Source organism: Diadema setosum, chromosome 20 (genome assembly GCF_964275005.1).
Source record: "Diadema setosum chromosome 20, eeDiaSeto1, whole genome shotgun sequence".
Taxonomy (NCBI): Eukaryota; Metazoa; Echinodermata; class Echinoidea; order Diadematoida; family Diadematidae; genus Diadema; species Diadema setosum.
In genome coordinates this window covers 32,431,378-32,449,103 of record NC_092704.1, presented here as the reverse complement: position 1 = coordinate 32,449,103, position 17,726 = coordinate 32,431,378, and the positions used below count along the sequence as shown (strand labels likewise).

Genomic DNA, 17,726 nt, shown 5'->3' with positions numbered 1-17,726 from the left:
GAAGTTAACAATAGATAACCACATACATCCTCCTCTTCTTTGGTTTATTCAACATTTTTGTTGTTTCAAATACAGATGTTGAGATTTGACAGTTATAAATAAATGTTCGTGATATTGGTCATAAGCAGATTCAGCTGATAACTTTAGAAAAAAGACAATCTCCCAACATTTACATGTGGACTAGTTTCAATGGTAAATGTAAGACATTACCATTTCTGTCTGTGTACACCAGGTTACGGCAGACACCGCTTCTCCTAGCAGCCAGCAGTGGAGCCCTAGAGGCCGTCAAACTGCTCATTGAGCTGGGCTCAAACATCCGCAAGGTTGACTCGGAGAGGAATAACATGGTCCACGTGGCGGCTCTCAGGTTCCACACCAGTGTGCTGGAGTTCTTCATCGAATGGAACCACCCCGACGCACCAGTCTGGAAAACCCTTGTCGGTTAGTGAATAGATCAAAGGGAAATTCCATCCAGATTTTATTTTGCTTTGGTGGAAAACCGAAAAATCAGGGATGTAGATCAGTGATTTCTTTTTTTTTTGGGGGGGGGGAGGGGGATGTAACACATCAAAAAGTTATGAGTTGTCAGATTTTAAGGAGTAGGAATAATTGGCAATTTGTGTCACATAGCTGTTGAGCACCATTCAATTTGTTTTGTACACATATTTTCGTAATATTCTTTTATTTTCTAAGTTAAGACACAGAACTTATCCGTTGAGGGGCACATGCCAAAATGTATTACTCTTATCTGAAACCAAGAACAGGTCCGAAGAAAATATTTTTTTTTTTTTTTTTTTGGGGGGGGGGGGAATTGGTAAACCTTTGTGTACAAACAGAATGGGGAGCTGCTCAACACCTACCATACATGTACTTTACACAGAGTTGCCAGTAGAAATGAAAACTTTATTGCAAAGTTAATTTCTTTTTTCTTTTAGGATGCGGCACTTTTTTTGACACAGAGTATGAAATGAGAATACTTGCGATTAATGAAAGGGAGTAACATTCTACATTGAAGAAGACTTCCACTGTCATATTGTATACATTATCATATGAGTAGATAAATGCATATTGCAAGGTATGAGCCTCCTGTTTGAGACACTGCAAAGTTTCTTCCTGAGTGCCTTCCTAACTTTTCTCCTAAACTTAGGAAGAAACTTAGGAAGATATGCAAATGAGGACAAGATATGCAAATTTCTGACTGAGGAAGAAGTTGGTATTCTAGAATGCACTTAGGAAAAAATTTTAGGAAGATATTTAGGAAAGCCCCATCCCTGTCCTATTAAGTACGTTGTTATTAGAGATATAGCAACCCGCAAAACATCGTGACAGGCGCTTGTCATTCACTGCGTGCAACATGTACTATGATGCGCGAAATAGGCATAAGAAAGGGGACATGCCATGCACATGTGTATCTAACCCTACGTCATAATAATATGCGATTGTCATTGGTTGGTTCCTTATGATACAGCATTTCGTATTGGCTTAAGAAAGGGTGTGGGTGGGGATAAGGATGGCCTAATTTGCATGTAGAAGTTCCTGGGTAGAAATTTCAGAATACCAATTCTGTCTTTCCTAGGCACTTCCTAACTGTCTGTCTTGGGAAGAAACTTAGAAAGAAACTTTGAAAGATTTTCAGAATACCATTCCTAACCTTTGTCTCTCTCTCTCTCTACTGCCTGTATTTCAGACATGCTCATCTCAGAGGATTTCAGGAAGAAGGACAGTGCAGTCAGATCACTGGAAGTTCTCACGACATCCAACGAACACCACTGGAAGGCCATCCTCAAAGCAAGTAAGCCATGAAGATTTTATTCAGTTGAGTGAAAATTTGTGTACAGTTTAATTCCTCAGCTTTTGTTTTTATCTTCTCTTAATCCCTATAAAAATCCTGAAAGTACTAGTTTCAAAATAATATCTGCCCCATTGATGATATCTTCTTGGAATTATGCAAATGCCCATGAGTTTGTGGCCCTCAACTTCAGTTTTGTTTGATCATTTAAGAATAGTTGTCCAAGATGTATCAACTTCTGTCAGTGAAAACTTACATTTCACTAACTGCTTCAGTGGAAAAAAAAAAGTATTTATGTTCTAAAGAAAATTAATTGATAAATGAGTCAAGGAATTGTATTAAGCAAAATTGTATATTACCAACATGTGTTCCGTATTTGTTTTGATGAAAGTTTCAATATCTTAGTGCCATTCCCAGTATGTGGACCAAATATTGTGTAGATTTTATATCAATTTTTGTAAAGATGGTACAATATACCACCCCTGGTGAAGATTTTTCAGATGCCAATTTCAAATAAGTTGTGTGTATGATATCTTTATCAATGAAATTGTCAACATCTTGGTTTCATTGCTAGTGTATAGACGAAATACTGCTAAATTTATATTATTTTATGTCAAGATGGCATACCAGCCCTGGTGAAGATCCTTCAGATGCAGATATCAGAGATGCAGTCGCTAGGGGCGGCCGTGCTCTGTAACATGTCCCGCAACGAGCCCATCTGTGAAGCCATCGCTGCAGCGGGCGGCATCCCCACCCTCATCAAGCTCCTCTCCTCACCGCGAGATGACATCCAGTCCCGGACGGCCATCATCGTCGGCGACATGGCAGCCAGCGATGAGAGCCAGACTGCGTTCAGCAGGGAGGGCGGCATCCCTCCCCTCATCCACCTCCTCGACTCCGAGCTGGAGGACGTCCTCAAGCAGGCGGTCAACGCCGTGCGCGTGCTGTGTCTGGACCACGATGAGAACCAGTCCCTCGTCGCCAAACACGGAGGCATAGACCCGCTTGTTGAGTTCCTCACAGTGAACTCAGGTCGGTCCTTTTTCTTCGTTTTCTTCAAAAAATATTCCTTTTCCTCTTGTTATCTGCAATGTGTGAAGGACAATGTAAATTGTATCTACAGACTTCTGCCACACCCTCATGTTAGCATTGTCAATGATGTATTATATTTTCATTATCGTCCAATATGAAATGATATGAGTATGTTTGTCTTCTTTCTGACTTTCTTCCTTATTAACCCTATTCTAACTGGGCTATTTGAGACTAAGTTTTTACTGAGGGGGGGTCAATTTGACCCCCCCTTCAGATCTTGGCCGCCGATCGTGTGATCGCCGCGAAATTTTGCCTGAAGATAGAGCTGGATGTAAACTACAAGATAACATGGTCATACAATAGAAGAATATTGCCTTTCTATTTTTGATAAATTAATTATGCAAATTTGTGCATGAAATCATATTTTCACCTATAACTCCATTAAAAAGACTGGAGGATTGCTAAATTTTTGTGTCAGAATTCCTCAAGACACATCAAACAATTTTCTTGAAAAAAATTAGCACAATCAAAATCAATTTCTTTTGTTTTTTATTGTTTTGTTAATTTCTTATGTATTTTATTGTTTTTTCGACCTTTTGTTTTCTATTGTTTTTTGCCAAAATTTGTTGCAGGCACTTTTTCAGGCTTATCTACACTAGAATTGATTAATTTCAATGGTTAAAAGTTGAAATAATCTAATTTATATCAATTTAACCAAAAAACACAATTTGCATTGGATTTGCACACGATATCATGAATTGGAGCTTTTTTTTGGTTGACATGCATATGCAAAACATTACGTAACTTCAAAACGGTGTACCCGGACGTCGCAAATTTGGTCTCAAAATATGCGGGAGACTTCAATGAAAAAAGTTGTGAAACGACGTGGCAAAATCTTTGCGCGTTGCGAAATCGTGGCGCGAAACATCGAGGGGGGGTTAATTTGACCCCCCCCCCCCCCAGTTAGAATAGGGTTAATCCATCCTCTTGGTATCTTTGCCTAGCATGTGAAGAGAAACATGAACTATAGACACAGATATGTGACTTAAGTATATAAACATAAATTGCAGTGCATTTTCTTCTTTTTTTTTTTTGGTAAGCAGAATAAGGGTGAAGTTTTTTTCATTTTATGGAAGTAAAACTACTGTAAGAGCTGAAATTTTCGCGGTGGTTTTCTACACAACGTGCTAACAGATAAGCACAGTTAGACCTCGCAACCGCGAAATTAACAGCACGTGAAAATGTTCTCCTAGTAGCAATTCGTGAAAATATCTGTACGCGAAAATAGTATGATTTTTTTCAATCATCCCTGACCAATCACTGACCATCACAGATGACCTCAAGGAGGCCTCGTCTGCTGCCCTCGCAGCCCTGACGTACGGTCACCACGAGAATCAGAACAAAGTGATAGCTGCTGGGGCTGTCGACCCGCTGGTCAAACTCATCAAGTGCCACAACATCAAGGTGCAGGTAAAGGCAGCAGCAGCTCTGGAGTCCCTTGGGGAGAACAACCCAGACTCCCAGCGTGCTATCCTTGACCTCCAGGCTCCGTCGGCACTCATCAAGCTCCTGACGGTAAGGTCAAAGGTCGCTTTCAAGTGCTCGAATGTGAACCTATCCGACCCTAGCTAATGCGTACCATACCATACCAGATTGGGAACGTTCAAGCGCTCTGTTGAGATACAGTAGTGTACCTCGTGAGTTATCTTTGGACTCAAGTCAGAGAGGTCACATGTTTTGTAGCAAAAGGGTCACGCACCTGCCACACTCAAGCTACATATAGGTGTCCCAAGTAAAGAGAATCAACTGTTTGCATCATGATGTAGTACACATTCTTTTTATGTATATTTCTGGTACTGTTATGGTGCACTTTTAGAACACATCAGAAAGTGGTCAACTTTTGGCATGGTATGGTACGGTACAGTAGATTTTAGGCAAGTGCTCAAATGCACCCAAAGATGGATCCTACCCTGTCATTCTCTGTGTCACAAGACACCCTAAAAGGACTGTAAGGTACTGGTTGAGGTGAGGATTCAGCTTGTAACATTTTGCGAGATATTTGGAAACCACTCTATGAAATGTTAAAGAGCATACAATTCTAAGGGGAATCAAAAGTTTATTTCATGAAAATCGGTTTTGAAATGACTGAGATGTCTAAAAACAAAGTAAAGTAAAGAGATCCTAATAGAAGTCGTGGCCTGTCCATTTTATTTAGATCGCTTTTTGGGATATCTCAGCCATTTCAAGGCCAATTTTCATCAAATGAACGTTGAATCCTCAAAATTACATGTTCTTTCATATTTCATAAGAGGTTGCTTATTATCTCACCAAAAAATGTTATAAACCTGAATCCTAACCTCAACCAGTACTGTACACTCCCTTTAAAGTTATTAGCTGACTTCAGCAAGCCTGTGACAATTTTTCTCAGGCTTTGATGTGATACCATTTTAATATTGTTTCCCAAACTTCTCTCTGGTTTCATTGTGACATGCAAAAAATTATGATTAAGGTAGATCTGCATAGATTATGTGCGAGCTTTAAAATTCATATTTTCAGTCATCTTAGAGTATATTGATAAAAACTAACAAGTTAATTTTATCCCTGAGAGAATTAATACGTAGATATCAATACTCACATGTACATTGAAAAGGTGCTCTTTTTTAATCTTTGTGTATAATTTAAATGGAGATCACACCAGATACCGGTACACCATTGTCACATGTCCCTGACAGTAACTCTGAACAAGTGTGTGGAATTCTGTGGTACACGATGTGCTGACACTAAACAAGTTTTCCCCTTCCTGTATGTAGGTAAAGTTGGTTTTGATGCGTAATGAAACTCTTTTCTTTTTCATATGGATCTTGTTTCATGTGGTGTTGTTTAATTCATTGATGATGTTCATGACATTTGTGGTGTTTCTATCTTCGTAGTTCTGGGCCCTAGATGTGAAGGAGCAGGCAGCATGTTCCCTGTGGGCCCTGGCGGGACACACTAGGAGACAACAGAAGGAGATTGCCCAGTACATTGGCATCGGCGGCATCATCGACCTCATTGTCAAGTCAGAGAGACTGCAGTATGTGGGTGGGTACCGAGTCTAGCTGAACAGTGTTGTGTGTAATCACACCGTCCCCTCTAGTAAATGGCAAACACCCTGTCGCTCGGACATAGAATGGAGGTCCCGTGTGTGAAAGAGTCACAACTCATACTTGTAGAGGATCCTGCTTTATTCAATCATCGCACAGAGCAGGGTGCATACCCTGTTAAAAGTGATCAGTCCCACATCCAACTAGACCCCATGAAAGACCAGCTAGTGAAGCTGAACATGGGCTATCCATCCATCTTCTCAGATGGAAAATGAAACAAATAAGATGAGAGATAGATATGTCTCAGTCAGTGAAACACATTTGTATGAGGGATGGATCGGGTTGTCTCACCAAGGTACCTTCATTGTTGTTAACAACATTTTCCCAGTTGGTAATCTCTCTGGAATAAGCTGCAAAGTTTGTGATTTCTTTCCATATGAAACCTGTTAATTCCTGTTTGCAAATGTCAGCATGTCATATGCCCTTGGGGTCCCCCCCCCCCACCCCCACTTTTGGTATTGTTTTTGTGCAGTAATTGTGTGATGTGTAATGTTGAATCAGTCATTTAACAATCATAGGGGCAGAGGTCAATATGTTTGCATTGCCTCACACCTCCCCCTTTATTTCTTTTACAGGTTGCATGGCCATGATTGCTCTCACGAGGGAGAGTTTCGACAACCAGAACGAGATCAAGAAAGAGAATGGCATCCTCCCACTGGTCCGCATCTTACGCTCCACCAAAACTGTGGAGCGTGTCCTCCTGACGGTCATCAGAGCCCTGGGCACCCTCTGCATTGGTATGTCGAGCTCCTCTTCCAGTGGTGATATATTTGTGTTTGTGTTTTAAAGAAAGAAGAGAGAGAAAAAAAATGGGGCCCTGTACAACAAATAATTTGCCCCAGACAATACCGACATAAATCAAACATAATAAATCTTAAAAGTATCAAACAAGAATATCAGATATACCATATGTCTCCACGGGGGAGCTCATAAAGTCTCCACGAGGGAGCTCATAACGTCTCCACAAGGGAGCTCATATAATTATTGGAAGTCTCCACAAGGGAGCTCACAAGGTCTCCACAAGGGAGCTCATATTGGAAGTCTCCGCAGGGGAGCTCATACAAAATAACTTTACAGAGGAGCTTATGCAAATATTAATTATTAGAGTGACACTATTCAGTACCAAAAATGATAGTCATGTCTCAAAAAAGAGCTCATGATAAAAGAATACTATAAGGTGACAGTGATAGATGCGCCTGCACAGCTTTTCTGAAGCTACTCACAGCCAATGGTTTTGCAAACCCTTACATACTGAGAACATTGTTTGGTTTACATTACTGCAGTGTGGATATATCCGTGGGTTTGTTTGTTCAATATATAAATAACTTTCCCAGAGACTTGTCCATTCCATTTTGAAAGGAAGTAGCTTCCATACTTTTCAACATTTTCATTTTTGTCCGTAAGATTTTTCTTTATTTTCTGGCAAGCTCTAATCAAGACGTAACAAATTGTTGTTTTTATAATGAAACAATGTCATCACAGTGAATGAATTGTTCATTTGTTTGTTTTTTTTGTGTGTGTGTTTTTTGCAAAATTGTAGGAAATAGAATAGAGATAGATGGGACATTAAACTTACTTTGCAATATCTTTTCTCCTATGATTATGCTGTAAGTTGTTTACTCTCTTTAATAGTTTAAGTTAGACAGTGCAGATTTCTGCTATGCAAGCAGTTGAACACTGATTCAGTTCTTCTCATCTCTGATGGGGATTTATCTCACAGGTGTGGCCAACAGGAACAACCCCGTCACCCAGGGCAAGATCGCTGAGGAGGGGGCCATCACCACCCTGGTGAGCCTCCTGCGCAGCTCTTCGAACCCCCTCATCAAGGTGGAGATCGCCATCACCCTTGGCGCCATCATCCTCGGTAACCGTGGCAACCAGAAAATGCTGGAGGAGGAGCCCCTCTTCAGCATCCAGCTCCTCCTTCAGCTGCTGCATGAGCGGGATGAGGTGAGAGAATTTGGATGTGGTCAGGGGACAAAATTTCCACTTTTCCTTCATACAGTGCACTCGCGTTGTAACGTACACAGTTATAACATTTATGTTGGATTCAAGGAAGTAAAACTCTGATCTTAGAATTGTCATCTATGCATTTTTATACACTTTATCCATTCGGCAATAAAAAAAAAAATGATATAACTAAAGAAAACTGCTGGTTCCAAGAACTTTATTATAACGGGAGTTGCCTGTTTTTCAAGATCAGTACTGGTTTACCATTTTGCCTTTCAAGTAGACCACTGATTCCGAATATTTCCCCTCTTCACAAATTCTTAGCAAATCATTCATGGGTATGTAATTGTAGCAGCAGGAGCATACAAATCATTTGCTTAGTATATGATACCAGTGATGAAATTTTATGCCACATTTATTATTGCCACATTAAGTTGACTTTGTGTCAAATCTGGATATTGAATGGTTACATGATTTTGTCAAACGTGCACTTGTAAGTCAGTACATACATTTTCATGAAATTTTGTAGAGCTACAGTGTATGATTGTACTTTGCTTAGCTGCATTATCATGATAATATTATGCATCACTTTGCATTATCAACCTCTCATGACAAAGTGTGACCAGTTCCTTTCAAAATCAATTAGGAGTTGCCACTTCTTTTAAACTGAGAGTGTAGAGTCTATGCAGACTGAGAAAAGGGAGAAGGAGAAAAGCCCTGCTAAATGGATATTGGCCTGGTATCAATCATTTCCATTTCCAACTTATTGAGTTATTGATGTTACATCAAACGTTGTCACGTCTGGAATCCCTGTTTCTATATCATAATCACACTGGGCTTTCAAGTATCTGTGTCAGCCTAAATGAGGTAGAGGTACAGAAGTGAGTTTGATTTCTCATTGGTGTCTACATTATATTTGTGTTTTTGTTTAGGACGTGAGACTGAAAGCAGGAACGGCCCTAGCTACATTTGCCTTCAACAACACCAGCCAGCAGTACGCCATCAGGGAGGCGGGAGGGATCAGGATGGCCAACTTTCAGCGCTTCATCGATTCAGAGAAAGAGGCTCACCAGGCTCATGCCTCTTACCAGGTAACCATGGCAACCTGATCGTTTTATATCCGTAGAGTTTCAAATCCTGATAGTTACCGGATAGATAGGGAGTGGGCCTTTGGTGTGTCCCATAATTTTGTTGAGATTTTCAGAGGGTATAATTATAGGCTGATGCAACTGTGGTTGTATGGGCTTGTGGTAGAAGAGATGAAATTCTCTGGGTATAGGAAGCTGCAAACTTCTTTGTGTCTGATCCAAGACCATGGGACAGGTTCTGCAAGACCAGGAAAGAGGCATTTGCAGAGGGCGTTATGAAGTTTTATACCGCAGAGTGGGCATCCTGAAGATAGGCCATAGAGGAAGTGAAAAGTCTTACCAAACAAAATGTGAGAGATGAATGATAAATGATGATGATGATGGTGGTGATGGTGGTGATTGTGATGATGGTGATGATGGTGGTGATGGTGATGGTGGTGATGATGGTGATTATGGTGGTGATGGTGGTGGTGGTGGTGACAATGATGGTGTTGAAAATGAAAAAGATGATGAGTATGATGATGCGGAGAAGGATGAAGAGGATGGTAATGATGATGATAATGATGTTGACAATGATGATGATGGTGATGATTATGATGATGATGATGATGATGATGATGATGATGATGATGATGATGATGATGATGATATCTTAACCCATTTTCTCTAGAGCTCTTTATCAACAAAGTACATTGTATTCATGAATCCTGAATGACGTTCATCTGATTGGTGATTTAATAGAAGTATGTTCTTCTTTCACTATCACAAAAATCATTTTGTACCTTAGTGAGTACTTTCGCCTCCTACTGGTGGCTTCTTCAGACCGCGTCGTAGATGGCGATATGACGCTGGACGTGAGAGAATGGTATCATATACATGTGAGAGAATATATCGGCCTGAGTCTCTGTCCTCCCCTATCCATCTTGATGGGCAATGATCTTTTCTGACTTTGTTAAATTTGTGATTGTATATCATAGCAAGAAATCATTGTCATCATATGATATGTTCTTAGTGTATGTATACCAGATGTATAGTAAAGTCTTGTTTCTCACAAGGATTTCCTTCTTTGTTGTGGCATCAAAAGCGCTTACCAAAACCAAGTATTTTACAGGAATGAAGATAGGCTTGTTAAATCTAAGCATAACATTACCAAGCAGATTGTGGCCAAGCTGTAGTTGTTTTCGTAACAAGTCCTAAATTTTGATTAACATGCCTGAAATGGCATGCATTCTGACTGTTCCGTAGAGGTTTCATTGATGTATTGTGCTATCATGGATAAAGATATGTTTAGCTATAGAGCAGTGTGTATCTGAAAGCGAAGAAGCAATTCAAAACAAACAGTGGAACAGCCCTTGTAGACTTGAATTTTAGATGTGTACCTAAAGTGACTAGCATACAGATGATACATTTAGTGCCATAAACTACATGTAAACATTTGGCATGGACCCAAGTAGGTGACATGTTTTGGGTAGAGGCTGTTTTCTGGTGTCCCTCACCGTTTTCTTCTCCTATCCCAATAGATTGTGGTTCTAGCCAGGGTGATTGTTGACCGCGACCAGGTCTCCTTATCGGCCGAGGGTGTGACAAGACTCGTGAGTCTGCTCAAGTCTGATGATGAGGAAACTGTCATCTTAGTGGGTAAGCGACCAGACTGTGGATTCAGCCCTATTGTGAATGCTCTGTTTCATGATAAAAGTTTCATGGAAAGCAAAGAGGCCAGTTCATTTATCTCCAGTTAATTAAGTTTTGTTCTCGGTCCATTCTTCCTTTGTGTTGATGCAGAAATCATCAATGTATAACCAGAAGAATACTGTGTCTGCACTGATTTGCAATGCCATCCTCATTCTTCAATGAGAACTTTTCCACAGATACTGCAACTTGGAGCACTTTGCACAGACACACTTTGCAGGTGTTGGAAATTTTCTTAATAATTATGAGGAACATGTGAATCCTTACAGCAGGATAGTGAGCATCCCCAATTCCTTAAATCCTCCCCACACCCCTTCTTTTCCTCCCTCCCTCCCTCCCCCCCCCCCCTAAAAAAAAAGAGAGGGAAAATAATGCTATTATAATAACACACTTGTGTCCTTGATGCCACCAGCAATACTCATTCATATGTTGATTAGCTGTCCATTCAATTCATGCTTAACTTTGCACCATTGCAGGGAGTCTGCTGGCAAGCCTTGCTCACACAAGGGCGGGCATCCCAGACGCCATGATCACCTCGGGTGCAGTCGACATCCTCATAGGCCACCTCCACTCAGCAAACATGGAGGTGCGACACTCCGCCGCCGTCGCCGTGGGTTACCTGACCTTCAACCGCACAGCCACGCGGCTCCTGCTCATCGCCACCCGCAACACGCCGGGCCTCTTCCAGAAACTCATGGACAACTTGGACAAGGACGGGAAGATTTCTCGGGACTTCACGGAGGAGTTCCGCCGACAGGAAATTGTTGGCCTTCCAGCACTCAGGTACACTGTACAAATTCAAACTCAGTGGCAGATTACTCAATGAAGCTACATTGTAATTGTAAGTTAGGACTGATTTTATGTTGCAAATAAGTAACCACATGGAATTGAATAGAATGCATTGAAACGTATGAAGTGTTAAAGGGACTGTACAGTTCTGGTTGAGGTGAGGATTTAGCTTTTAATGTTTTGCAAGATATTCAGAAACCACGCTATGAGATGTCAAAGAGCATACAATTCTATGGGATATCAAAAGTTTATTTGATGAAAATCGGTTTTGAAATGACTGAGATATCCAAAAACAAGGTGAAACAAAGAGATCCTAATAAAATATCTTGGCCATTTGAAAACCAATTTTCATCAAATAAACGTTGAATCCTTCTTAAAATTACATGCTCTTTCATATTTCATAAGAGGTTTCTCATTATCTCACTTAGGAATGTTATAAACCTGAATCCTCCCCTCAACCAGTACTGTACAGTCCCTTTAACCCTTGTGCAAATTCAATGAACATTCCACTACAATTTCAGTGGTATGTGCTTAAGAGCATCACGTTTGTCTTTGCCATTTTGAGATCCTGGCAACCACTAAACACAATATATGAAACAGCAGTATTCTTCAGTCTTTTCTGCCTTCATATTTACAGACTCAAGGAGGGCTCTCACCTGCCCTTCTTCAGGGGGCTTGTTGTGCAAACCTCCCCACTTTGTTCTGCTTCATGTTTTGCAGTGAGAAATAACAGTGGTGTGAGACTCTTTCTTTTTCTTTCTTTGACTGCTTCAGATATTATGGCAATGAAAGAAATGATGTATCCTGTTCACATGATTCTGCGCTTTTAGCCATAGAGTAGTTGCTTTTATACAACACCTATTAAAGAATATAGCTATCCAATTGAGTTGATTGCCCATCACATGACATTCAGTTAAACGTACCATCACACGCTGTGGCTTAGTCAGATGTGCAATTTTGTTTGAGCAAAAATGGATAGCGCATAGCTGATGTCACCAATTTCCATTGACTCTGTGTTAAACTCATAATTGATTCAATGTTTTTGTTCCTTTGCATGGCTCTGATGTCACAATAAACAAACATTTTTCTCAACAATTGCAAGCGCATTTACAAGCGTGCACTTTTGTCACTCATATTTGTAAAACAACTTCAAGCAATTGGTTTCACGTACGTACGTACAGGGCTGACTGTGAATGCGGCTACTCATTATCTTTTACGGAAAATGGTTGCTGTTTCTGTGCTAAATTCAAGAATCTGTGTGGACCACATCTGTTGACGTTTGAGGTGTTGTATAAAACAAATAGTGTATGGTCTTCACTGGTGCAATGGAACGAGATTTCGCACCCGGAGAAAGATGTCTTTCACCTTGTGCAAGTACCATCACATTCGTGACCTTTTACTATTTGTATACTATATCAATCCCCAAGAATATCACGCAAATGAGAGGTTTCTTCTTTTATTGGATGTTTATTCTAAGCTTGTTCTATTCCCCCCCCCCCCTCTTCTCTCTCTTTCTTCAGTCTGGAGAAGCATGGAGGACCAGCTGCAGTCCCACCTCCGAGACCTAGGGGTGAGTATTCTGCATCATTCCTGCTCAACACTTCTCTAAACATCTTCACATTTGCACAATTAAACTTTGGCACTGAGTGGCTATAAAACCTATTCACAGGTTCTTATACATGTACTTGCACAGTGCAGTTGCTTATATTTGTATGTTTTCATCCAATTCACCAAACAGGGAGAATTTGATTTGACACCCCATGAAAGTTGATGTACTAGCACACACTAACAATCCATTTGAATGTACGGTCTGCACAGAAAGCAACTAGCATACATGCACTGAAATAAATACTAGGACACACACATGCACATAGGACTACAGCTGTACTACTTCTATAGCAGTATTTGTTAATGTGATGAAGCACACAATTCACACCGTTCAAAATGCATACAGAAAATTGTAAAGATATTTTCACAGATTTTAGACTTGCACTCTAGCCAAAGGTATCACAAAATCCACAAAAATCAATCAACTGCCTATATTTCTGTGCATATATTTCTCTGCTTATATTTCTGTGCATATCCTGTAGTACTACCATAGTTAGAGTTGAGTAAGAAAAACATATTGCGAGAAAACTTTGCATCAAGCAGAAGGACTTGTAGCAAAGGTAATCCATTTATAGCTAGCTATAAGATAACTAGGGGTTTCAACTCAGGTCACCCAAAATGTCAAACCTGTCTATATTTGAATTTAGTGCTGCATAAAGACTAATGTTTTTCAGAAGCAAATGATTGGATAACTCTCCATCAACTTCCATGCAGGTCTAGGGTATGCTTGACTCACTCAAACTTAGTGTACTGTTAGTCTCAACACAACATGCACCTTTAAATTCATGTGCCTATCCATTGCAATTTCATTTGTGACATCTTAATGGCGTGTATGTGTCAATCCCTTTCAAAGGATCGAGTCGACAGAGTCGGCCTAACACCACAATGGGCTTCAACAGCCGCCCGACGACGGCTGCCACAACGGCAGGCAAGCCTATTCCACGTTCCACGTCTGCCCCAGTGCGCTCCCGCCAGACCAGGGGTCCCAGGGTCCTGTCAACGGGAACAGCGCGGAAGGTGAAGATTGAGGAGAATGGCACGGCCCTCGCTCAAACCTCCAACAAGGTGGCATGGGATTGACGCTACCTCAAACCTCCAACAAGGTGGCGTGGGATTGACGCTCCCTCAAACCTCCAACAAGGTGGCGTGGGATTGACACTACCTCAAACCTCCAACAAGGTGGCGTGGGATTGACCCTACCTCAAACCTCCAACAAGGTAGCATGGGATTGACGCTACCTCAAACCTCCATCAAGGTGGCGTGGGATTGACGCTACCTCAAACCTCCAACAAGGTAGCATGGGATTGACGCTACCTCAAACCTCCAACAAGGTAGCATGGGATTGACGCTACCTCAAACCTCCAACAAGGTAGTATGGGATTGACGCTACCTCAAACCTCCAACAAGGTAGCATGGGATAGAATTCTACTGGCAGGGTAGACGAGGGAGCGGTAGTAATGCAAAGGTGCATAGGGGGAAGAGAGACATAGCTGCCGCGGCTCAGGCAAAACTACGTATCTCGTTTGAAGCAATTTCGAGATATTTATGTTTAAAGTTTAATCGCCTACCGTTTAACATAGAGTGATTTACATAACTTAGAATTGTGTTCTATAGCAAAAAGGAAACTTTTATGTTTTATCTAACTCAAAATACATGCTCATTGCCACATATTTAAGTTTATTAAAAGATACGTAGTTCTGCCTGATCATGAGAATCCCATAGATTGTTTACAAATATGACGCGCATACGGATCGGAACTTGAGATACGTAGTTCTGCCAGACGCTCAAGCTGCCTCAATGAAGGAGTACGATCAGGCAAAACTACGTAGCTATAGCAGTTACGTAGTTCCGCCAGCCAAATGACGTAATTTTTACCTCAAAACCTTGATATTTGAGAATTTTAATTTGAAAATGGCAAAGAGTTGTAACATCATATTTTAACATGTTAAGCATGATGTTATGAAAGACTCAATAAGCCAAAAAACAAAAAATGTCAAGAAATCAAGATACGTAGTTCTGCTAAATCACGGCCGAGCAGGAGAGAGAGTGGGGAGATATTTCCATATGAATGTGTGTGTGTGTGTGTGTGTGCATGAGGTACAACGTATATGCCTTTATACTGTAAAACCAAAAACATTAGCAGCATGAAACTTTCGGAAATTGGAGCAGATGGCCTTTTTCGCAGTGTGGAACTTTCACAAATTACTGACCATGAAAAAATGATGCATGCTCATTACATCTACATCTGAATGAAATATATCTGTAGTACTCAGTATTTTGGGGCTTTTCTTAGTGAAATATCATGACAGTATCAGAGAGTACCAGTATTTGTTTTGATGCCTGTTAAACACAAAGGGTATTGCTTTAATTTTGGAAGTGCAGGAGCAATCATATTTGATCGCGTACTAGGTCTAACTGTTTACATCGGCAGTACAAGTGAATTTTAATACTTGTACAGTATGTTGTACCACATTTTACTGGCATTGCATTTGTAGGCAAAAACTTTTGCAAATCTTGGTTCCATGCAAAATCATGAAGGTTTCATGCACACACAAATTTCTGGTTTTATAGTAATTTGTGAATTTGGACTCAGATTTGGACAGTGTTGCAAGTGGTAAGATTCGTAATTGAGAACTGCGTGGACATAAGCGTTAGTGATATCCCACCTAGCAGACAATTTGTACAAGGCATTTGGGTTGAGGGGAAGCAATATTTTGGTGAGTTTTTGATTTCACAAAATATTGGTCAACCAGCACCGCATAATATACAATATGTGCATAGTGTGAGGTGCCTTCAAAGGCTGACCTGTCCAGGTAGACACAGTCGAGACACCAAAAATACACACTGATCATGGTGTGAAGGTGTGCAGGGGGCTTTCAGCTGCATACCATGCACAAATATGTGTCCATGATTTCTTGGGATTCCAGTAGTCAACAGCGTGAATGCACAGTTCAGATTTCAAGGTATGATACCATAAGTGCCATGTAGAATGATGCCTGACAACTACTGATTGGTAGATCATTGTCAAACTGGTTAAAAACTCACATACATGTAGTGGACAAATTTACCCTTGAGGACCTTGTCAGATTCTGCACACATGTGTTTGAGAAAGAGACAGTAGTGAAGGATTAAAAGTATGTGCAGCTTTTGCAATTATGTCTTCTTTAAGGTCATACCTCTCACAGTGGGACCTGCTTGAGGATCGTACAAAATTCCACGTTGTAGATAATTTGTGGCACCAGCACGGTTCTTGCCATATGTGACTAACCACAACAAAAGTATCGGAAAGTTGCTGACGGCTGAGCCTAGAACATCGAGTTTGAAGTCAGATCATCAAAATCGGTCAAAACCATCAAATTTCTGTTGTTTGCATGATGTTGTAATCTAATGTTTCATCTATCATCTTCCAAAATTTTGAAGCTAAATGATCAAAGGAAAGGCAAGCAATTAGTGTTTTTCTGGACCATGATTTTTCCAACTGTCAAGGAAACAGAAACGTGTCTAAAAATTTGGATTTAGTGCCGTAGATAGACTCCGCCCCTATTAACGAGGGAGTGATCTTATTGGTCAGTGCATGGCATCCTGGTTACTGATTGGTTGTGCGTAGACTGCTGGCGCTAAGCTTGAATGAACATCACAGAGGTTGCTATGAGCGAACCTTCTATTGTCAAGAGATGAAAACTGGAATACCTCCCCTTGATCAGAATTGCATCAGAAAGAAAACTTTCAAGGCGGTTTTCTCGAAATTGATTTCCTGGACCACTCAACATGGTCTCATAAAATCATTATCTTGGCCGCAACCGAGTACTTTTAGGAATGATGGTGTATATGAAATCAAAGCAGAAGAGTAAGGGAATAGTGTCATGCCATTTTCAGAAAATCAACCTCCCTCAACTTTTAGATCCTTTTGTTGTAGCGGGTCACATATATTTGGATCACACTAGACCTTGTGTGAAATCTTCTATCTCTCCCTCTCTACCTGCCATAACAGTGTAAGTGTATTGGTACATAGGCTGTTTTTTTTTACTGTACCACATCATCATGGGTTGACCCACAGTTTTTGTTCGTTTGTTTTTTAGCACATAGTTGTGCGATATTTAAACAATGACGGGTGCAGTGTACTCCCAGAAGAAATGTAACCGGTTGTGATACCTCTTGTACATGATCTATGCAATGCAGAAGAGGTGACAGCAGACAAAATTCTTGATTGTAATTAACTTCCAAGATGCCTCTTACAGATGATAAAACCTGAAATCTAGTGACAGGATTCATAATAAAGTATTAGAGAAAATTACGATGACAGCTGTCTTACCTAATGGTGCTCTAACTTCAGCCTCATATTTGTGGGATGCAAAGATCTCAAAGTGTGTACCTCTGCAGCATAAAAACTGAAAGTATTGCCATTCTCCTTCACTGCTTGAAGCCAAAACATAGTTCTCGGAGGGGCTAAAAATTCATCTTCCATCATTTGGAATATTTGCTTCCAGTACGCTGAAAGGTCTACCAAGAAACTTACTCGATTGATGCAATTTCCCAGGATGATGAGTTGTTTTGGAGAGATTTGAGATCAAAAGTGTATGATAATTTTGATCGTAGTACACAACTTTTATTCCAAAAGAGCCCACTGAGATGTCAGTT

General features: G+C 40.6%; 1 protein-coding gene across 1 annotated transcript in view; it reads left to right on the top strand.

The window, feature by feature from the left end:
• The window catches only part of LOC140243814 (ankyrin and armadillo repeat-containing protein-like), a 29,602-nt gene extending 15,434 nt beyond the window's left edge, over positions 1-14,168 (top strand). The window contains exons 10-21 of the mRNA XM_072323482.1: positions 233-441; positions 1,688-1,792; positions 2,408-2,821; positions 4,155-4,396; positions 5,752-5,902; positions 6,540-6,701; positions 7,685-7,914; positions 8,847-9,005; positions 10,523-10,640; positions 11,168-11,474; positions 13,001-13,050; positions 13,942-14,168. Of these exons, the coding sequence (XP_072179583.1) occupies positions 233-441; positions 1,688-1,792; positions 2,408-2,821; positions 4,155-4,396; positions 5,752-5,902; positions 6,540-6,701; positions 7,685-7,914; positions 8,847-9,005; positions 10,523-10,640; positions 11,168-11,474; positions 13,001-13,050; positions 13,942-14,168 (2,374 nt within the window). The remainder of the gene's footprint in view (positions 1-232; positions 442-1,687; positions 1,793-2,407; positions 2,822-4,154; positions 4,397-5,751; positions 5,903-6,539; positions 6,702-7,684; positions 7,915-8,846; positions 9,006-10,522; positions 10,641-11,167; positions 11,475-13,000; positions 13,051-13,941) is intronic.
• The last annotated feature ends 3,558 nt before the right edge of the window (positions 14,169-17,726 follow it).